Here is a 23,466-nt window from a genome sequence, read left to right as displayed (position 1 = left end):
TCATTTCCCTCTGTGCTGTGTGTCTCCCTCCTGCTCCTGGCTGTTTAGACTACAGGCTTTTGCTACCAGAAGCTGCTTGTGCTGTATCTAAAACCTATGTGCAACAAACATGAGTGTGATGCCACCAATAAGAAGACCATTACAAATGTGAATGAGGGACCAGAAGAAAACATCTAAGGTGGTTTTAGGTTGTCTGTTTCTAAAGGCATTTTAACTGAACCGGTTATGACAAGCTCCTTAAATCCTTTTCTACTAAGCTGAAATTACTTTTATGGATACCTGATTTTCCAGATTTCCTTTTTACGTGTTTTGGTTTATGCCAAAGGTATTAAACTTAAGAGAAAACTATAATGAACCTCTGTGCTTTGTGGATGTTGCTGAGGTGCTGCTTTGTGGCTCTATTTCTACTCCTGATCTCTTCGCTGCTTGTTTTGGGATTTCTCTTTAGTCAGTGTTGTTTGGAGTGAGCACTTTGATCCTGTATGGACCTTCTCTATCACAAAAGATGATGGTTGGTGCCAATGGATAACATGCAATACAATAATGATTTTTGTACTTAATATCTAAGAAATATGGAGCATCTGCCCATGTGGAATTCTGTTGCTGTGCTAGCCTAGAAGGAAGATCACAGCCTGTTACTGCTCTCATCTACTGGAACTACTCCTTTAGCTGTACCAGGAGGCACTGCTACAGTGCAGGGGACTGTAGATTGAAACCCCAGTTAAGATTTGTACCTAAGAATGAATTCAAAAGAAATGAGTAAGGAGGCAGAGGCCATTACTCAAGTGTTCCCAAGATCAGGTCTCTTTGCCTGCTGAGGTTGAGGAAGTTGTGCTTATATTAAACACCATTTAAAGCAAAATCAAATTAAACCCGCCAATAAAACCACCTCAGTGAGAACACTTACTGCTCTGGTAGGATTTAACCAACTTAACGCTTAGCCTGACTGCATCTGCTTCAGCTGCTCATTTGGAGCAGTGTGGAATTTGATGACTATTCAGAAGAACTATCTTTAATATTAAAGATTTTGATACTAAAGGTTTTGACAGTGATGATTTTCACAGGTTGTGAGTGGCAGGATACATTTATGAATAGGCAAATCTGTTCAGCACTAGCAAAACCCTCTGGTGAAGCCCAGCTCTGTGGGATCCACAGCAAAGACAAAGTGAAAGAGACTCTTCATTCTCTTTTGTTTTAGGGGAACCAACTTTCAGCATTCCCTACAGCTCTCTAGTGGCAGGACACAAGATCTGAGGGGTATTTGTGGAACACAAGGTTTTATGAGGAAGATTCCCAGCAGGTGTAAACTGACATAGTGTAAGTTTGCTGACTGATACCTGCTGAGTACCTGCCTCTGATGACTTTGAGGGGCACATTTGGCTTTTCTCCCCACACTGAACCCAGCTTTTTGGATTTCGTGTTGTGGAACAATTACCCACATGCATTTTTTGTCTTGGAAAAATAATCCCCAGGCTTCAGACTGGAGGAGACAAAAATCCATGTTGGTTTCCTGGGCAATTTCTCTGTTTTTGTAACTGGTTTCTATTAATGGTTTTGAGATGAATCCCAGGAATCTGCAGCTGACTGCATTCCCACTGAAGGGGGTGTTTAAATACTGTGCCATGCTAGACCAAGCTGTAGAGATGCCTTATGGCAAAGGATGCAGACAGAGCTCTCTGACCTGTACGAGGACAGTGCTGGAGGAGCACAGAAACACTCATGCACAGTATTGATGGATTCAATAGAGCAGCCTGCTTGCGTGCTCCTGTTTAACTCCTTTGTGCATGTCTGAGTCTCTCCTAGGCAAGCTGCAAAGCTCAGTGCCTTAAGCAGAAGATCAAAACCCTCTTCAGCTTCCATCTAAATACCTGGCATATCTGGACGTTCACATTAATCAATTTATGCTCCAATGCCTTTGGCACGAAGGGAAGCAGAGCTTTCCAGCTGGAGACAAGACAGGAAGAGTTGAATTGCCTGCAAAGAACAGCCCCCAGATAGCACTGTTCCTGGGCAGCCCTCTCATTTGTTTCAGAAGTGCTTGGGCATAGCAGAGCTCAGACCATTGCAGTGACTACCTCTGTGGGGTGGGTTTGTGGACTTCACCTTTCTCTTTGCTGGAAACAGATTGTGCCAGGGGTATTATTAACTATTGCCATCCTATTGCTTTGTGCATACTTAGTGTAAATGGTGCCAGGGATGTGCCATTCTCATACACTACATGTGTGTGTTTTTCTTAGCTGTTGCTTTGATGACTGTATCCCAGGCTGGTGATCACAGTGGACTCCAATGAAGTAATGCAGAAAAACCTCTGGCCAGACCCTCAAGTTGTCATTCTGAGTTTGTTCTTCAGAGAAGGCACAGTAGGGGCTTTAGCACTTATGGTGAGGGAGCAAACATTGTAATGCTGGGTCTGAAAGAGGGACAGGGCTTGTTACATCACTGGGATAATGACAGGCTTCACTTCACAGCCCTGTTATTGTGGTTGGGTCTCAGATTTGTTCTTTTAGTTCACAGCTCTTGCTGCAAGTTGGATTATTTCAGCCTTGCTTCTGGGATTCATTGCAGCTGAAAGTTTTATTGTCATGAGAAAAGCTTTGCAACCAAATGAAGCCACCCGGGAAGCACATACCCTCCGGTGATCCTCCTGGTTCTGTGTGACATTGCTCTTTTCCATCAGCTCTGAAGGCTCCCCTGATCCACACCAGGCCTTTCTTAGACAGGGGGAGTGAATATGGGGCGTGTTCATCCCTTTGTGTGTTGCAGGTTGATCACTATTGGCACAAAAAGGGTTATTTGAGCATATAGGTGAATGGTGTCCGTATACATCAACCCTGATCTGCAGTACCCCTCTTGCTGTTCCCATGCAAAGCTCTATTTCTGCTTGTGGTTTAGCTTTGTAGGATCCTTGCCCCCTTTCCTACTGACCTATCAATTAGCACTCTTTATTCCCAAGCTGTAGCATTCCCTATTACTTTTCAGTTCTAGGAATTATCCTTGCTTCTGCTCATGGGTAAGTGTTTTCTCCTTTGATCATGGCAGAGTATTATGGGTCCTGTATTTAAGGAGGATCTGAAGGAGCTGTTGGTAATAAGCATGGAGGGCTGACAAATCCTGTCCATAAGGCCTTGTGCTGTGATTTGTATCTTTGTGTCAACAGAGCATTAATCCTGGCATTCCTTTTTAACACATTCCATATATTTAGAGCTCTGAAAATGGGACAGAAGCGGCCACTTCCACTCCTGCTTCCCAGGGTTAATAGCTCTTAAAATGGCAATAGAGGGATGGAGGACACCTCTTGGCATCAGACCTTCTTCCTAATCTTGCTTAGTGTTTCTATACTGATGGATTTCAGTTCAGATTCATAGGGAGGCAGCCTGTGGCCATGGAAAACAGAAGTGTTAACAAGGAAGGGACTGGGAAGAGGAAACTTCCTGGCTGACATGGCTTGCCCATTATTGTTTCCTGCAAGCCAAGCAATATTGTGACCCTGCACTGTCTTTGGGCAGGGATGTTTTTCCACCTGAGTCACCAGCATTTCATATCTGAGATAGATAAGAAATAGCTATTATATGAAATAGCTATTTCCTATCACTATATGTTTCATATCTGAAATAGATAAGAAATAGTATTATATGAAATAGCTATTTCCTATTACTATATATTACATATCTGAAATAGATAAGAAATAGCTATTATATTAAATAGCTATTTCCTATCACCATGTATTTCATATCTTAAACAGGGGTGACTGGAAACACAGGGGCCTTTCTTCTCCCTGTTAGCCTGCTCTGTGAGGAGCTTGGCAGGTGCAGAGCCCTGGGAAGCAGAACCACTTGGTTGATGCTGGAAGGTTCCCTCTCATTGCATGTATGAGGCTGCTTCCTTTGGACAGGACCTGTGGTCAGGGTGCACAGCTGTATGTGCCGCAGCGGGCAGCTGAGAATCCATCCCCAAAGTACCTCAGGGAGTGAGGAAGGAGGAGGGCTGGGGAACGCTGCCCAGCTCTGCCTCTATGGAGAGCCCAGTTAGAAATCCAGCTCCTGATGGGGCAGTGTTGACACAGCTGCCTGTGCAGGAGCTTTTGGACTAGCAGAGCTCTGGAGTACAGGGCTGAGTAGAGACTGTGCAGGTTTAGAGTGAGGAAAAGGCAAAGATCAATGTGAGAGCCTCCTGTGTCCCTTCCCTCCTCTCCCTCTGAACCCCGAGAAGCTCTTTGCTCAGTGCATGGTTTTCTTTAGGAGACTTCAGTGGGTTCGGCCTCAACTTGGCTTCTTTCAGTCAGGAAATAGCCAATTCATGACAGCAGCAACCACAGCAATCTGCAGCCATCTCAGAAGTCATGCGAGAAACAGGCTGTAACCTCTGCAGTGCCAAAGCTGGGAGGCAGAAAGGTGGGAAAGCAACCTGGAATTGCAGCCTGCAAGGTTCTGCTTGTGGCTGAGAGAAACCAAGGGCAGGAGAGGGTGCTGGGTCTGCTGCCTGCGCAATGGGAGCAGCTTCTTGCCCACAAGCCAAGCATTTTCCAGCATCTGCTGACGCAGCTGAACCAAAAGGCCGTCAGATTTGAGCCTTTCTTCTGGCTCCATGGCCTGGCAGAGAGCAAAGGCTCCTTTTGCCACTAGACTTGCGGCTCAGCACCAGCCCAGCACCTCAGCTGCTGTGGGTCATATTGTCTGTGTTGTGATAGCTGAGAATCTGCAGCAGGTTTGCAATTGAGGGACACAGGGGGAGCCTTTGCTGCACGCAGGTGTCTGTGGAATTGGGTCAATGCACATAGCTGAGGCTTGCAAAGACAAGCCTATGGTTTTTATTAGGGTTATAATTGGACTGTATCTGTTCTGTACAGAGTGGAGACCTGCTGGAGCTGACAGCAAGCTTTTGCATGGACAAATGGTGTAATAATAGCTCCAATGGTTTCTTGGAATTTCTTAGGAAGTGTCTGGTTCTGTCTGCTGTTAACCAGGAATAACCATAACCTCACAACAGCAAGCGGATAGCTTTCCCATCGTTCATTTTGTACTATGTACTGCCAGCAGCTACAGTGGTAGGTGCTAGTTCCTCACTATATACTCATGCAATCTTCCTGCAAGTCTTGTATTAGAAGACCCCTGGCTAGTTCAGTCACCTACATGGATTAGGCTGTTAGGCCTATACAAGGCTGGATTCAGATGGAGCTGTATTCCAAGTCTAAAGCGATATTTGCACCTTTCATACCCATGTCTGAAAGCACTTGGACTACTCTGACTCAGTGTCTTTTGCCATCTTGTCCCACTTGAAATAGACATTTCCAGTGGAAATGAATTGCTGTTTTCAGAACTTGGATTATGGGGAAGAGAAATACCTTAGTGCTTATAGTCAGCAGAGGAGACTAACTTAAACCAGTTCTAAATGGTTTATCAGCCTCAGGATGCTGCCCTCTTTAGGTTAGGCCGGTAAGGCTTCACCTGTTCCAATTGAGCATATACCCACAGAGGGGTAGATTTTCACTTGTGGAGCAGTGCTTGGCTGCTTTCTCTGCTGTTTGCCACTGACTGTTTTCAGTAACTGACTGCATTAACACCCCTAATCATAGTGGAACACAGTGCACTGGGTTATATAAACACAGTTAAACACATCAGTTTGGGCTTTAGGAACTGGGAGATGTAATTTAACAAGTATTCCCTTGAGCAAAGAGTGCTGAAGATTCACTTGGCACTGCTATTGGGGCTGGTATTATCTTATGAGTACACAAAGGAGAAGAGCAGCAGTGTGTCAGGTCCTGACTGTTTGTCTTGGTGCCAGCCAAGTAACTACAAGCAGAGTTCAGTTCTTGTGTGAAGGGCTGAAAGCAGAAGTCCTAAGTCTGACCCAGCTGTGATAGGGAAACTTGGGCCCCCCACTGCAGTATTCTGGGGCTTTTAGTTACATTCTAGGCCCTTTTGCCTGCACTGCCTTAAGCTCCCACATACCCAGCCTCTGGCATTATTACCCTTTTGCTAAGAAAGCTGCTATTAAACCCTTGCTTACAAATCACAGGACAGAGTATTGTTTTCTAGGTTGTCTTTGGTGACTCGAGCTTGAAGTAAAACCATATGAGGAGACAGAGATCAAAACGTGAAGGCAGCAGAATCAATGCAGTCTCAGGCAGACAGCTGGAGGAGTGTCAAACAAAGGAAGGAACAGCTGGATCAAGTAAAGCACAAGGAACATGAGCTCCGTCCCTGGGGGGCAGGGAGAAAGATTGTTTTGCGAGCCCAGAGTTGTGTGGGACCAGCTCTACCCCATTAAGCTGCACATCAAAGCCAGGGGCAGATCAGAAGGGCCCAGAGGGAGGGGAAAGAGCAGAGTGGGTGTTTGTAGTAACTGTGTAGAACGCGTTAGGGAAAGGAAGGAGGTGGAGGGGGAGAGCGGAGTGGGGAGGTGGGGAGTTGGAAGTTGGAGGTGGAGTAAGTGCCGAATATGAGCTGCTGTCCCCAGCTCCGGGATGGGAACTGATGAGGTCACGGGGTTTTCAGTTCCCAAACAAAAAAGTTAGGGGAAAAAAGAAGCCTTCAACTTGTTTTTCCAGTGAGACAGAACCACGGAGACGCTGCTGGAGCAATGGAGCAGCTCGCAAAACTCCTCCTGTGGCAGATGGTGCTTCAGCAAAGTAAGCTCCTGGTGCTGGCGTGATGGGCTGGGGTTGAACTGGTGTCTTTGGAAGGGTTTGTTCAGATTTAGGGGGAGGGAATCATGGATTTGTCATGGAAAAGAGGGAAAGGGGAGAGAGAATGGAGAAATGTTGAGGGTTTAAATATGTTTGTGCAGCATGTTTGTGCAGTCTCTTTTTTCCTATCAGCAAACTCCAAAATACTGAGCTTGGATATGGGTACAGTAAAGCTTCTGTAATGAGATTCCCATGATCCAGGGTTATTTTATACTTCTGAAGAGGCAGAACCAGCTGATGTTTGTGTGAGTGTTCAGGATGGAGGGGAAGAATGGAATGTGGGGGTTTCTGTTTGGTTTGGGTTTGTTTTTCTGGTCAGCATCACGTTAGAGACAGAGGAATTCACTTTCAGGTAAGGAGCAAGAAGGGGCTGAGAGCTCACAGGAGCAGAATGGCTTCTACCTGTTCCTTAATCACTGAGTTTTCTGGAGGAGCTGAAGCAAGATTTAGTGTGCTGAGAGCATCCCCTTGAGCTAAACGGAGAAACCCCAGGAAGGCTTGGGTGGCAGGAGAAGATTTGAGGATTAATGTAAACCTCCAGCAGATCCACACTTTGGGCTCTAAGGAAGCGCCTCTGAGCAAAGGACCAGTTCCAGCTCCAAGAACTGATGGTAGGAAGCAAGGAGCACTGGTGACTCCCTGGTCTTCCCATCCCTGCTAATGGAAGGCTGAGGCTGAGCCACCTGAGCCTCTCAGCATTCCTCAGCAGGCAGATGGAGGGAGCTGAAGAGTTCTCCCTTTGGTCCCTAATTAGTTTCCATGTCACCACATCATCCCCGGTTTTGCAATGCCTCAAGGCAAGGTTTAGCAATTGGCAGTGTATGGGATCACTGGTAGGGACAGAAGGGTTAAAGTGGCTCAGAAAACCGGTGTGTGGGGCTGGGTTAAGCCTGGAGGAGGGGGAGAGGCCCCATATTGGATTTCAGAGGCACCAACCAGTCCAGCTACTCCCCAGTGTGGTTTAGCACGTTGGCAGTGCTTGGGGAGCGCTCAGGGCAGGAAGAGCAGGTTGGGTTGCTGTAGAGCAGTGAGGAAGCTGCATAGAGGCAGCAGCATCCCACCCAGGGATGGGTGATCTCTGATAGGCTCTTTTGAGGTGTATTTTAGAGAGAAAGCTGTCTGTATGCCAGGCAGCCCTGATGTTTGAGTGCTGCTATCCCCATACAAGCCAGGCTATAACACAGTGAACAGAAAGAGGGGAGAAAGGAGGAAATCGGTGCTGTTCCATATTTGATCCTTTCTGGAGAGAAACCACACCCTCAAGTGTTAATGTCTTGCAGGGAGGAACAGCACTGTGTTTGGAATGGCTCTGCAAACTAGGCTGTGGGCCTACAGCCAGCATGAAGTACACAGAGCAGAGAAGGGCTTACAAATCTCAGCTAATATCTGAACTGGCTGTGAGAAAGTTAGGGCAAAGCTGTGAGGGATCCTGGTGGTGCAGTGGCCAAGATGGAGATCGGTTTCTTGTCCAGGCAATAGGCTTCCTTTCTGCTGAGGTAGCACATTCTTGCTTTCTGCCAAGTCATGGGCATGTTCCTACCTGCAGTGAGGTGCTGGAAGTGTGGGGATTAGATGGGTAGTTACGGGCTCTCCAGTCCTGACATCCTCTGTGGAAGTAGAAGACTGCTGCTGAGAAAGCTGTTCAGGAAGCCTTTAAGAATAAACATAGAGACTTAGATCAAAGCCCAGTTTAAAGGCTGGCTTTGGAAGGGAAACCTTGGCTGGAAAGCTTAGTCTTGCAGCCCTAGGCCAGCAGGACTGGTGGGGAGTGGGACATGTCTAGGTGGAACTGTACTGCTTCCCACCTCCCTCCTTTGCCTCTTTGATTTAGGCCCAGATGTTATTCCTGGTTACTGGTAAGTGGGACTTAAAGACATGGCAATGAGAGCCAATGGCTGAGCCCATTTGTGTCACTGTCACTTTGATGGCACTGCATCCTGAGCCATTATGGCCCCTTCCATGTGGGGTCAGCTCCCTGTGGAGCCAGCATGGAGCCTCTGCCACTCTCCAGAAGTGTTTGGAAATAGCTGGGTAGCACAAACTGCTGGTTTTGCAATAACTGTAATGGCTCTACAGAGACCATTAAATCCCCTGCATAAGTCTCCCATGGGATTTATGGGAAAACTAAGGAATCTGGCACAGATTTTGTGAAGAACATCTCATTTCTCTAGGCCTGGACCATCCCTCTGTGCTCCTAATGTCAAATGATGTCTCTTCCTTTTTCAGAAGAGCAAAAGAAGCTGGGACCAGGAGATAGCAGAGAGGGTGTGCAAAGGAATAGTGAGCTGAGCTTCCTTAGGCAGGCACTGTCAGCCTCACAGGCCTGGTGGGTTATGGCACTCACTTCTTCAGTGGCTCCTTTGTTTTCTTTCCTGCTCTTCGCTACAGTCTGGGTTCAATGATGCTTACTGCCTCGCAGGGCTCAGTCCAGGCAGCTTCTCCTTGCTCTGCTGATATCAGGGGCAAGGATCATCCTGAGCTCAGCAGAAGCACTGCAGGTACAGCTGGTGCTGTCATGTCCCATGCAGTGTGCATGCCCTTGGCACTCAGGCAAGCACTTCTGGTGTTTGCAGTTTCCTTTTCTACTCTGGTAGGCTTTCACCCCCTGCTATGAGACAGGAACTTAGTGGTTTCATTAGCACATGCATCTACCTATGAAGCAGGCTCTCTGCCAGCAGCTCCCTCCAGGAGAAGCGGTGGCATTGTTCAGGCAAGGCTCAAGGGACAGTTTTGTGTTTGAGCTGTTCCAAGGATGCTGCCTGCAGAGCTCGGATGTGTCAGATGTCTCACAGAGCCGGAGGCTTTCCCTTCTCGTTCGCCTGCAGTTTTTGTGGCTTAATTCTTCACTTGAAGAGTGGATGGGATTCAAGAAGTACGAGCTGGCTCTGCCTTTTACAAGGGATTAGGAAATGCTTTTGCAAGCTGCTTTCCTCTTCCTATATTGTGGAACCAGCAGAACGCGGCTGGGATCCCGCTGAGGGGTGTGCTGAGTGCACAGAGCATGTCAGAGCACAGCATCTAGATGTCTTTTTGTGGGCACATCACCCAGAGACGACAAAGTGATTTTGCAAACCTCCAGAGAGTTCCGTGGTGGTGACTCTGAAGGCATTTGGTGGTTTTGAAGCTCCAGGTCCTGGAATCCTGTCATTGCAAAACTGAGCTTTCACTTGGTTTTACAGTTGCAGGTGACTCACCAGAACAACTGCTTCCAGTTTTCCCCAATCCTGTAGTTCATAAGCTGTGAACTTTGCTGGGTTATGGATATAACTCTGCCTTTGTTCAGTAGCTACTGGGTTAGACAAACAATAACTGTAAAAAAGCATGGCTGGGGGACATGTCTTGTTTGCGCTGCTTGTCTCACATAGCAGGGTGAGGCCTCATAGCAGAGGAGACTGAAATGGGAAAAAGGCTTATTCCTTCTTTACCCAGTGCTCTGTGTTCAGGTTATGGAAGGTCGCTTGTTTTCAGTTGTGCTTTCTCCAGGCATACAAGAGATCCGAGACATTCCAGATTCCTTAGATTTCTAAGTGATCTCATTTACAGCTATGTCAAATACATTTGAGTCTTATCCATGACCTGATGTATGTGTGCAGATTGCCAGCGCTGCTGGCGGATCAGAACAGTCAGTTCTTCCTTCTTTGTCTTGTGGAGCTCCCATGCCTCTTAGTAAAGACTTGTCAAAACAGCAATATGGTAAAATGCAGGCAAAGCATCAATGGACTCTTCCCTTTTCCCAGTGGGAAACAACGACTCCTGGTCACTGAGGAGCAGACCTAGGAATGTAATTGTCAAGTAAGTGAGAGTGCTCCTGCCCTGCTGTGTAGGGAGGGAAAAAGAAGCTGTCAAAGCTCACAAGACACAGGCTTTTCTTATCTAGAAGCTGTCACACCAGGCAGCTTTGCTGCTTCCTTGCTTTATAGGGAGTTGTGTTTGAGAGCTGCTGGAGAAATGCCTGTAACTGAGCCAGCCCAGCCTGGCAGAAAGCCCCTGTGGGGTGGGATGGAGTTAGGACCTGGGTGGTCCTCACCATGCCAATGGGGCCAGCTAAAAGATACAGGCCCAGGGGTTAGTGCTGGTGTTATGCTGGGGCTGTGACAGGCTGCTGAGCAGAGCACATTGCAAGGCTTAGGTGGATACTTTGGTTGTTAGATTTATGATGCTGAGTTTGGGCTCAGTGTTTTTTACATTAACTTCCAAGAGGAAAGGAGGAAAGTGAATGCATTCCTCTGCCCGAGCCAGGAGAGGATGTTTCTGTAGCACCAAATCAGTTGGCTGCTCATGAGCAGCGGTGCAGGACTCTGGAAGCTGTGGCTGTGCAGCCAACAGCTCTCACACATCACTCCCTAACACACAATCACTGTGCATGTCCTGATAACTGTACTCTTCCCTTGTCACAGGGCAAACACCAACTCAGACACATCTGTCACACTCATCCAAGTGGATGCTGTGCTGAGAGCTGGTTGTCCTGTTGCAAGTGAGACTGATTTCTCCTGGAGATGGTGGTTTGATGCTGTGAAAGAGCTTTGCATTGTCCCTTCGTTGTTCTAAGCTAAATCTGAGTCCTGGCTTTCAGAGACAGAGGTTGGCAGCTTATATGTTACCATCAGGCATTTTGGGGCCTGTTAGGACAGACCATCAGATGATGGAATTATAGTGTCTTGTGTATGATGTCTCTTTCTTATATCCAGAGCAGCACAGACTTTGTCCCAGATTTGTATGTGTCATGCTGAGATTATAACTGTAGAAAAAAGAACTTACATTAGGAGTGGCTTTGAACTGGCAGCTCAACAGACAATGCTGCTCAGTTTTGTTCTCTAGTGGCACTGCCCAGTGCTTTGTGATAAGAAAAGGAGAGGAAATGGGGTTTATTCTCAGCCCGTGCACTGGGAGTGGTTAAAAGATCCCCAGTTTGGAGTGAATTTATTCTCTTTTGGAATTCCCAATTGCCGGGTTAAACAAGAAACGCAGTCTTTGTCCAGAGGATATTGTGCCCCTGACATTAGCAGGACAAAACATCTAATGATCTTGCTGGAACCCATTTGGGTTTGACTGCTTAGAGATGAACGATGTCATTGTGTTGGGAATCTGAATCGTGCCCTCAAAGCCTGATGCCAGGAGACCTCCTCACCCCCTCCTACACACAAAGCAGGAGGGACTGGACTAGGGAAGTGCAGAGACAAAGGCATGGGTTCAGTTCTTGCAGAGTTCTTCCTGCATAGATCTGAGTCACATGAGTTGGAGAGAGTTGCAGCTGCATCCAAAGCATGCCCCATCCCTGGCAGTGTTCAAGGCTAGGTTGGATGGGGCTTGAAGCAGCCTGCTCTAGTGGAAGGTGTCCCTGACTGTGGTAGGGAGTTGGAACTGGATGAGCTTGAGCTTTAAGCTCTCTTCCAACCCAAACCAGTCTGAATTCTGTGATTGGTGAGAAGAGTCTCTGGGGAGGATGCTCCCAAATGATGGATGTGTTTGCCCGGCATGAGTGTCACGTCATAGTGTGAAGCAAAACAGCCCACTCATAGTGCTCCTCATCTCACTGACTCAGCATACTCCAGAGTTACAGAATTCCCTCAATGCTTTAATCCCACCATCAATTTTACAGGAGGTTGGTTTGGAGTCTTGGAGATGAAAATTGTCTTTTGGCCTTCAATCACTACAGTAACTGCTGCAGCATGGACTGACCAAGGTCTGAGCCTCTGGACTTAACCACATTACACGTGTTAAACAAGTGTATGAACAGAGAAGAGTAGGTGGAATAATAACAGAGGAGGTCGTTGCTGTCTGAGAGCAGATTTGGAGCTTTTCTTCCATTTGTTGTCAGTAACACTCTTCTTTTCTGTTTTGACAGGTTCTGTTCATTTATACTCAGGTGAGTGATCTCTTTGTAACCTGCCTGGTTTTGTGATCATGAGAAGAAGTGAAGGGGCTCTGATTCCATGGCATGCACTGGGGGTTTCAGTGCTAACTACATTAACTGTGTATCCCATGAACTGGTGTTCCTAAACCTTGATTAAACTGGGGATGAGCATTAGGAAGGATAGGTCAAATCTGCAATCCTGGTAACACGCATCATAGACATTGCTTTCACTAAATGAAATCAGTGTTTTTAAGAGCCTCTATTGTATTTCGCCATGAGAGAGCTCTGTGTTGGTCTTGAAAGTTCCTTTCTTTTGGATGGAAGGTGTGCAGAGATTCTAGGACAAGTTTGGTGTCTTCTTCACATGCCATAAGTCTGGTAACTCTGGTTTTTGCTCCTGCTTTTCAGTCCCAGCTGATGCCTCCAACCCCCAGGACAGTGTTGTAGTGTCAGTGCAGAACATCAGTGCTGCAGCGGGCTCTCAGGCTGTGCTGCCCTGCAAGAGCTACCGCATGGTGTGGACCCAGGATCGCCTCAACGACCGCCAGCGCGTGGTGCACTGGGATGTGTACAGCAGCTACTATGGGGACAACAAGATGGAGAGGCTGTGTGACATGTACTCTGCTGGAGCTCAGCGAGTCTACAGCTCCTACAACCAGGGCAGGATATTCATGCCCCAGAATGCATTTACAGATGGCAACTTCTCCTTGGTCATCAAAGGTACTAAGCAGCATCTTTTCTTCTCGTGCGATCTGCAGAATGGAGGGATTAAATTGGTGTTTTCCAGTGAAAATGGCTATTTTACAGAGTATTTTTTATCAATAAATATATATCAGGTAATAAGGTACACGAGGTTATCTGAAGCACTGGTAACAGTGTTCTATCTCCCTTTGAAACAGTTCCATTTTAAAGGAGAATTGGTAACAACTCATTGCCTGTAAGTGACATGGTCTTCTTGTGGGCCTTTGACTGTATTTCAGTTCCTGAACTTGAACACAAGATTGTCATTCTTCCTGTGCCTGCTCTTTGCTAAACTGAAATCAGCTTTCTCTTTCCATCTATTAATAAAATGTGTTAAACAGAAGAGCAAATAACCTGAACACATTATTGTATTAGGGGAGGTGATTCTTCTTCCCCTGGTGATAAGGATGGGTTAGAACTAAGTTACATAAAGGCCCTTTTGCATCCATATAGGCATTTGGGAAACAGTGTAAATGACAAAAGTAATCATTGCCTCAGTATAAAACATTGAACTTCCCCTCTCCTCCCTGTTTTCTAGATGTTGCAGAGAGTGATGCAGGCATCTATTCTTGTAACCTTCACCATCACTACTGCCACTTATATGAAACTGTGAAAATCCGCCTAGGTATCACCAAGAAGGGTAAGTGTGGTGTTCCTTTCTGCCAGGGACTGGCAACTTTGTTGGCATGTGCCAAATAGTGCATGCAGCCTGGTGAGTTAAATGTTTCCTCTACATGTTTATTGCTCCAGCAGCGGAACATCCCCAGTAACAATCCGTCATCAGTCAGGTTGGCCACAAAGATCTGCTGTGTGCATTGGCTGGGGAGCTTGCCCTGGGAAGCCTGTAGTTAAAAAGCCTCCCCAAGTTACCACACCTTAACTCCAGCTCTAAGAACCAAGTTTCTAAGGGCTGTTGGCAACTGCAGTGTGTGCCATCCCTGCCACCCATGCATCACTGCCATGCCATTTAAATCTGTATAGTGCACAAGTGAAGCTACTGCGGCTGATTGTGCTGGAAGCTGTTGAAATGCTGGTGGGATGGTAGAGAAATGCATTTCTTCTGCTGTTCTCACAGCTTCTATGCAATAAAAACAGACAGAGCCTGTGAGCCCTAATCTGCTTATCTGTGTTTTGGTTCTTCTGTTATCCCTGGTCAAGAACAAAGTACTGAACACTGCTTCTTGAACTCCTCCAGTAATTAGGGCATTTGTGGGTAGAGAAGCATTTCCTGCATGGAGGATTGGGATGCAGCATACTGAAGATGAAATCTGTTATTCCTGTTCCCTTCTTAGTCTGCAGAGAGAATATACTTCCTGCTTTCTGAAGCAAGGGATTAACTCTGTTGTAAGGAAAAGAAAGTGGTCTTGCTTAATGCACTGACCTAGGATGTAAAAGATAAAGGTGTGTTTCTTTACTGACTGCGGAAGTAAGTGTGAACAAGGCACTTCCAGGTCTTTGGAAGGGATGTCTTAGAGGATTGCAAAGTCTAAGAGCAATCTTAGGTGAGCCTGGGTGTCTTTAAGAGTAGGACAAGCATGTAAAGATGCACATAGCAAGGTTGCACAGCTTGTGTTGTCTCCACAGCTGAAGATGCAAACCAGTACTGGGATGGGGAAATGTCAGTGATTATTGCTCTGGAAGGCAGCACCGTGATGCTGCCCTGTGTGAACCACAACCACATCTGGACTGAGCGGCACAGCGAGGAGGAGCAGCAAGTGGTGCACTGGGACAGGCAGCCCCCGGGGGTTCCTCACGACCGGGCCGACCGCCTCATTGATCTCTATGCATCTGGGGAGCGCCGCTCCTATGGGCCTCTCTTCATCCGTCAGAAGATGAACATCACTGACACAGCCTTTGCCCTGGGTGACTTTTCCCTGCGGATTTCAGAGCTGGAAAACGCAGATGAAGGCACTTACTCCTGCCACCTGCACCATCACTACTGTGGCCTGCATGAGCGCAGGATCTACCAAGTCTTTGTGACCGAGCCGGTGAGAGAGAAGAAGGTGGTGAACCTCACAACTCACAATGTTGCCCCAGCCATAGGTAAGTGGCCTCTGGAAGTGGTTCTGATTGAGGAGAAGTATCTCAGTTGCACCTTTGAGCTCTAAAGAGCTCAAATAAAGAGGAATAAAATACATCACTCCCCACCATCACCTTGAGAGGCCTTTGCTCCAAATGCCAAAGCATCCTTGCCTTTCCTGTGCACCACAGTGGTCTGCAGGGATCCCTCAGTGCCGGCGGCTGGAAGCGTTGTCAAGGCAAACCTGTGCCCTGCAGAAGTGCCATAGACACCCCAGAAGTGAAGGTGCCACTTAGAGCAGCACTGAGGTTTCCTTTATGAAGGTTTCGCACATTTGAGCAAGGGCTGTTCCTGTCCTCAGTATTAGAAGAGTAGGTGAGGTCTTGCTTCCCTCTCTACTAGTATACAGCTCTAGTATATTTGTCTTGGTTGTTTCTGAGCTGTGTCCATTGCTTTGATATACCTGGAGCTGCATGTGTAGGATCCTAGTGAGGATCCTGTAGAGCTGCTTTAACACTGCTGCACCAAAGTGAGTGTCAGGGTGTCACCCATCAGGGTTAATTACCTGCAGTGCTGTAGTGCCATCATGTCCAGCTCCAGGGCAGTTCTGCAGCCTGTTCTGCTCTCTAATGCTGACATGCCTAAGGCAAACAAGCTGTTTTTCCAACAGCCTACCTTTCCTGGTTGCTTTTATGAAGGTGTGGGGCTGAGGGGCCCATTCTGCTTGCCTTTGCTGTTACAGCACGGTGTGGATCACAGGTGTGGGTTATTCCTCTCCCCTTGGCACAGGGTTTGGGCTGTGCAAGAGGCCAAACTGTGCAGAATTGAACACCAGGAATTTTCCTTCTCCTTTCAGCTTTGCTTAAACCAGTCTTCCCATTCTCCAGTGCAGTTGAGCTCTCATCTTTGAGCCTGCCCAAGCTGAAACCCATCAGGCTCAGTTCAGGCAGCAAAAAAGAAACCAAAGATCCCAAGTTCAATATTTAAGTCTTTTGGGTCTAATTCCTTATTACCATTTTGAAAGATTTATTGTGGTTTAATATTTATTGGCTGCTTCATAGAGAAGTTTGACTTGCTCCAGACATGTTTAAATAGGTCTATTCTTCTGGAGCAATTGGCTTGCTCAAGTCACAGAAACCTAAACCTGCCCTCTGAGACTGAGCTTGGTGTCCAGGGAAGCCAGGCAGTGCTGCAGGGATGCAATGCTGGGGCTGAGCTGACATGGGAACCAGGCCATACAAATACCATCCTCACTGCCTGCTGCCCTTGAGCCCTCTCCAGATCCCATTGTGCAGATGGAAACTAGATCTTGTGGTCAGAGTTGCCCACCCAGGAACTGATTCCTCCCTTTCCTGGCTGTTATCCTGCCTGCTCCGAAGTTAGAACCTACCAGGTCTTGGTAGTTTGGAGCAGTGCCCTCGGTGCAGGAGGAGCTTGGTCTTCATGAGAAAAGCCATTGCCACTGTCAGAAAGAACAGTCCTGGAGAGCTTTGTCCCCCGAGGGCAGTGAACCCTCAGCTGGTCTGGGAGCACCACACACAAGAATGTGCTGAGTCTATGAGAATGTGAAAGAAGCTGAGACATCCGGAGTGCCTGTTTCCAGCCCACTGCTGATGGGGAGCCTGCTGGGACATGTCCTGTTTGTGTATAGCAGAACGGGCTGAGGTGCTGCCCCATTCCATGAAAGACCCTATAGAATGTGGGGATAGGACATGAAACCAAAATGAAACATCAGGCGATAAGAAAAGCGAAACAAAGAGCTTTTTTTCAGCAAGCAGCTATAGTTTTTGGCCTACCTCCAAGGCCTGGAGCCATTTTCAGACAGGAAACTCCATCCTGTTTTGAATATAAGCACGAGTTCAGTTCTGCTCTCAGTCTCAGGGATCTAAATGTGGTGTGTGTCTACTAACTCAGTGCACTTTTACTCTGCCTTTGCTTTGGAGCAAGTGATTGGAGAATGGCATCTGTTGTGTTTCATACCTATTGCTGAGCTCAATCCTTTGTCATCTTGGGCCACATACCCAGCATTTGGGAACTCTCTTTGTGGAAAGCTCTTTACTTTTCCCAGCAGAAGAATCTGACTCTTTACACCTCAGTAATATTCTTCCCCCCCATTAGAACTCCTTTTCCAGTAGTTAAACCATATCCCATGAGTGAATTAGAGGCAGATGGATGTGTTGTGTTGAGATGTACTGATCAGATCATGGTTACAGAGCAAACCTTCATCAGGATGAGGAGCAGTGTCTGCTACCTTGGTTATGCTATTCCAGTTGCGGACAGGTACTGAGTGCTGCTCAGTGCCTCGTTTTCCCCACTTATAAAATGGGATACATTCTCCTGCCTCCTTGGTGATGCTCAGTGGGTGATGCCCATCGAAGTGCAGCAGTGATGCCCTGTCAGAACACTGGTATAGCATGTATTTTTGCTATTACTTGATTGAGTAAGCCCAGGAGGCCCCAAGCTGTTGAATCTCTGTTTCCACTGTTTGTTGTTACAGTGACCTCTCCAATGTTGACTGAAGTTTAACTCAGCTCCATCCCTATCTCACAGCATGGTGGGAAAGCAAAAAGCCAGGAATAGAACGCATTTGTGTGTGCTGACTTCTGGCTCAACTGCTGCTCCAGTGGCTGCCATCTCATCGTGGCAGCTGCTGAAGGAGATCCAGAGGTTTCCTAAAGCAGGACTGTCACGGAGACTGTTTGCAGCTTTGCAAGTGGGTTTGTTGGTTTGGGATGATTTTAGCTTAGCAGTGGTGGAAAACACATGCCAGTTTCCAGCACTGCAGCCAGCAAGCACACAGCATCAGGCAATGCCAGTGTAAAGTGGAATATTACTGGAGTGGAGGGCTACCAGAGCAGAGCATATGCTAAAACCTCTCACTTCTCTAGGACTGGTCTTGCATTAGCAGCATCAGCTCTGGTTTCAAAGTATGTGTTTCAATCCACTGTCATCTTTCTTATTGTTGGTGGGTTGGTGTTTTTAAAGGCTGGGGACAAACTACCTGACAAACTGGAACCAGTTACTGGAACCAGTTTGTCAGCATTCCTCACGTTAGGACACATTTGGTGAATGGTACAGTGGGTTTGGGGGGTATTTCACTCCATCTTTCCCCTTATTCCCTCTGACCAGTTTACAGGCTTGAACTCCCAAGGGAGTGGTAGAACTGCACACTGGTGCCTGCCTGGTGCTCTGTGGCTGGTTCCTGTTACGGGGTGAAGGTGTCCTATTCAGCTCTGTTTTGAAGAGCAAAGCTCCCAGCATAGGGGTTTGCCTGTGCCTGGGCTGGATTTGTCCATTGCTCTGCCTGCTGCAGGCAGGGAATTCGCTTCCTCTTTCTATGTGTAAAACATTGACCTATTTATTTGAGATGTACAAAAATGTTCCACGTAAAGAGTTTTGAGTTACCCTTTCCTGCGCTGCGGAACTGAAGCGCGGCTGCACCCACAGATGGAATCTTGGCTTCTCTTGGGGGGGGGTTATTTATTTTATTGATTTTTCTATTTTTTTTTATAATTTTCTTTCAAAGGAAACTCATTCTTTGGCATTGAAAATTCCTCCCACTCCGTAAATTATAACCCTTGGCAGGGAGGGGCTGCTTCATACTTCGGCTGCCTGGAGCCCAAGCGGCGTGTGTATGTGTGTTGTGAGGGACCCAGAGGAGGGTTTTGTTACCCTGCAGAAAGACCTGGGGCTGTTTAATGTCACTTCTTGCTGGACTTGCCCTCTACATTGAACAAGGACATGCTCATAGCCAGGCAGCAGGAAAGGGATGTGCAACAGTCCCTGCTAGTATTTCATGCTCCTGGGAAGTATAATGTTCCTGTGAAGAGCAGAGGCATCTTCCATCTGACAGAGGTGCAGTATGTTGTGAATTAGGCTGCTATTTGCCTTTTGCTTCCTGCCATTCACTGAACATGCTTTTCAGCTCCTTCAGGGTCACTACAGGGCCGGTACTGACAGGTCAAGGGGGAATGGCTTTAACCTGCCAGAGGAGAGACTGAGCTGAGCTCTTAGGCAGAAGCTCTTCCCTGTGAGGGTGCTCAGGCGCTGGCCCAGGGTGCCCAGAGAAGCTGTGGCTGCCCCATCCCTGGCAGTGTTCAAGTGTTCCTTTCCAATCCAAACCATTGTAGAATTTGGGTCCCTGGGTGGGCCCACATGTGACTGTGCTTTGTTTTGGATACCAATTACAACCATCAGCCTGTTTTCCTCTCCCATCAGATCCAAACGTTGTCAGGGGCCACAACGTGATAAATGTCATCATTCCCGAGAGCCGGCTGCACTTCTTCCAGCAGCTGGGCTACATCCTGGCAACTCTGCTGCTCTTCGTCGTCATCCTCATCATTGTGGTGCTCATCACCCGCAAGCGCCGGCAGAGAGGTGAGTGCTGGCAAACACCAGCCCTGGTGGTGCCTATTGGGATAGGTCATGGCAGCAGAGCTGGTCCTGCAATCACTGCACAGCACGGTGCTAAAGGCAGTGATGCTCTCCTGGAAACCAGCAACATACACACGGGGGAGGCTTTTGCAGGTGCTGATGCCAAGAGACATTCATTAGTATGGTGTAAAAACAACTGCTGAGTAAAGGGAAGGGTGGCATTGGAACACACCTGAATTCCTGTTTATTGGAGGGGTTGTGGAAGTGACCATCACGAAGGAGGAGCGTTGTGAATACGTCTGGAGTGTTGTGGTTCTCACTGCTCTGTGGGAGGGCTTGGTTGGGCTGCATACAGCTGCTCATTCTGTTTCTTCTCCCTGTTCAGGTTATGAATACAACGTGAAGAAATATGGAGAGTAAGTATAATTACAGCATCTGTTATCTAGGGTTAGAATGTATGAAAATGAACTTTTAGGTTTCAACCCTCAGCTGTCACTTAGAGCCTAAACCAGCTGAGGATCTGGTTAGTAGCCATGTAAAGCACAGGCCGTTTGATAGAGTTTATTCATTGCTTCCCCCCAATTCTTTTGCAGCTTTATACTCCAGTTATTGTTAGTGTGATGTTCCCAGGAATATATCCTTGCATGATGATTGCATGTTAGGAAGCAATTACATCTCCTCTTGTTACACTCTAGGAACTGATTCACAGATGATGTTCTGTGAGATGTCAGTAGGAGGTAGTGGTGAAGGGGTAATGCACAGAGGTACTGTAAACCCTGCTGTGAGATGGTTCATTTATGTTTTACTGTGTATTGTTAAAGTGGAAGAGATGGGGAGGTTCCAGTGCAGATTGGCTCCTTGTTGTTCTAAGCTCTGGACAAACACATGGGGAAAGAAGAGTCACAGCCAGAGATCTCGAGGTGTTAATAGAAAAGACAGTAAAAGGAAGAGAGAAGAGAACCAGATTCCCTAGTAAGCAGTGTGACCTTCTGGAATCTGCTAGTTTAAGGGCAAAGGCAGGAAAAGCACCCATGTACAGTGGTTGCCAATGCTGTGATCTATCTGTCATACTTCAAATAAACAGTGTCACTTCAATTCTCTAAAGCAGCATTAGGAATGCTGTTGTGACAGAGTGTGAAAGCAGCCAGTTATTAAAGGATGTGACCATTCTTCACTGTTATTCCTTTTCAGGAAGGATGTCAATCTCAAAGAGTTTACAGTCGACACAACAGATCTGACTCAGTACAGAAGTGAAGACATCAGGCTGGGTATGCATCAACCAGCAGCCATTCTCCAAACCAGGTCAAAACTGGTTGTAACTGAGGCCCCAGAGGTGTACACAGAAGCTGAAGTAAAGAACAAAGGGATTGCAAAGGGTGGGTTGGAGACCAGGACAGCAGCAAGTCCAAATCCTTCCTTGTGTGTCTCAGGACAGCTCCCCTAGATAATTGCATCAGTGACCTTCACCTTCCAGCATCGTGTTATATGCTGGAAGACTCTGTGGTACCTGTGAGGAGCAGGAACCTGAAGTATGCATAACCCATTAGTGCCAGGGGCAAGATTAAGTCATAGCAGCTTTCCTTTCCCTGCTGAGTAAGTCCATGAGTTACTCCTGGAGATCTGGAGATGCCAGACCCGGAGTACTGCAAGGAAGGACCCATCACATATCTGCCTTGCCTGTAAAGTGTTGTTTGCTTTTAATGTCCTAATGGCTGTGTGAATTATACTCCTCCCTTACACAGATTACAAAAACAACATCCTGAAGGAGAAGGCTGAGCAAGCCAGAAGCTTCCCAGCAAAGAACATTGATTTAGACAAAGGTAATAACGACTTGCTTCCCTCTAATTGGTGGCTGCAGGAGCCTTCTGATGGGTTGAAGGAGGGAAGGACACAGCTTAGCAGAGAGCTGACCAAGCCACAGCCGAATAAGGAATGATAAACATCATGACAAATGGCAGCAGGAATGAGAAGCTGGTTGCCTTGCTATGCTTTCATCATGGAGCCACAAGATGCAAGTGGTGATTAGGCTCTTAAAGACTTCTGGCGTGGCACACATAGAGTCTTTTCTTTATTGGAAAAAGAATGCCTGGCAGGGCTGGAATAGTGCATTCTGTAACCTCAGAGGGAGGTGTAGCTCAAAAATGTCCTGGCATGGTGTTTGGGATGAAAACACTGTGCAGAAGAGAGTGTTTAGAGCTGAAGTAATTTATGGGTAATGGGCAGGCACTTACTTCATCCAACAATAGCAAACAACTCTCCCTCTCATGGGGCTGAATCTACTTTTGCTTATCCAGTATTAATCCTGAGTATTGCACCTCAGTTTATAGAGTCATACTTATGGCAGACAGTGCTTCTAAGTTGTTGTTGACTCCCCATATGAATTCAGAATATAATAAATGAGACTGAAATGATATCAAGAAGGGAATGGTCTGGAGAATCCATGGATTGCCTTAGACCTTGATGGAGTTTTTGTGCTATTTTTGCCTATATTCTGCAGAGATGATCTGTGCAATAGTTTATTCACAGTAAATCTCACTGTGGGCTTTACAAAGAGGGTACTGGGGACATGGTTGACTGCACATGGTCACTTGTCGCTGTGTGGCTGACTCCATACTACAGTGTGCTGCTCTGAATGGTTTGAAATCTCTCTCCAGCTGCTGACCTCCTTTTCATTTGCTTTCAGATTTCAGGAAGGAATACTGTAAATGAAGACTTTCCCAAGCTGCTGGCTGGACCAGAAGCTTCAATCAAAGATAGATAAATGGAAGAGAGATGCCTTTTCTCAATATCATGTCTCTCCAGTTACCATAGATCTTTTCACATAGACTTCTCCCCACTAAGCACAAGGGTATTTGCAAATGCTTTTTGAAAGAGTTAGATTGTCTTATGTGCACTTACGATGGGTTTGGGTTGCCTTTTCTTCTTCTGTTCTCCCAATCCTCTATTCCCCTTCTTCTTTCCTGATATTATTGTTGGTTTTTATGCATCAATGATTTTTACGAGCTGAATCAGCAGACCTTTTGCTTTGATGTTACTGCTTTAAATAAACCAACCTGCATCACTCATCCTGAGCCATCATTATATCAGGCAATTCTCCATGTAGTGTATTCATCAGGAAAATAATAACAAAGCCTGATTGTGATCTCTCATTGTGTGGCATAAATCAGTGTCGCACAACACTTGATATATTCCAGGTCAAGTACAAAGAGTAGACCCCTTCAATGTAAATACCTTATATTATGAATGGGGAAAAGGGAGGCCCACGGATGACCAAGGGTAGGGTTGGGATCAGCTCCAAAGAGCTCTGGAAGCCTCACTCTGTATTTCTCACTCTAAGCTTGTTTGTTGATTTGTTTTTGTTTCAGTGCAAACCAAATCAAATTGGGCAGGAGCAGACACATTCAGCTGAAGGTGATGGAGTTACAGTGCTGTAAAACCAGTCTCAGTTAGATCAGGACCAGGAATGTTATGGAGAGGGCTAAACTCCTGTGTGGAAATCTGGGATGTGATTTTCCTGCAGTCCTTGGGTGGATCCAGGCCACACAGAGCTTGTGTGCACATCAAAACCAAGGTATGATTACAGCACAGCTAGACAGATAAAAGGAATAGCTTCCCATGAGCAGACCGTAAGGAACAAGAGTACCAACACTCTGCACTCAAGAGCCTGTCAGGAATGTTCATGGGCCAGGGTCTCAGAAGGGCAGTTGAGGAGGGACAGGAATTCCTTATGGATTTTGGCATTGTTTTGGGGAGCAGATACCTGAGGTAGTGGGGCTGTGGGCTGAAGGGGAG

At 46.9% G+C, this 23,466-nt stretch overlaps 1 protein-coding gene across 1 annotated transcript; it reads left to right on the top strand.

The window, feature by feature from the left end:
* Positions 1 to 6,579: 6,579 nt before the first annotated feature.
* On the top strand, positions 6,580 to 22,383 carry MXRA8 (matrix remodeling associated 8; the record flags this gene model as incomplete). The annotated part of the gene is made up of 10 exons (XM_080631362.1): positions 6,580 to 6,628; positions 12,531 to 12,551; positions 12,948 to 13,259; positions 13,819 to 13,920; positions 14,865 to 15,323; positions 19,519 to 19,677; positions 20,060 to 20,090; positions 20,866 to 20,942; positions 21,417 to 21,494; positions 22,358 to 22,383. The coding sequence occupies 10 exons, from the start codon at positions 6,580 to 6,582 to the stop codon at positions 22,381 to 22,383; spliced, it is 1,314 nt and encodes a 437-aa protein (XP_080487488.1).
* Between the last annotated feature and the right edge of the window lie 1,083 nt (positions 22,384 to 23,466).

This window comes from Psittacula echo, assembly GCF_963264785.1.
Source record: "Psittacula echo genome assembly, chromosome: 17".
NCBI classification, from domain to species: Eukaryota; Metazoa; Chordata; class Aves; order Psittaciformes; family Psittacidae; genus Psittacula; species Psittacula echo.
Note: the sequence above shows the minus strand (reverse complement) of the source record. Positions and strands in the feature narration are given on the sequence as shown.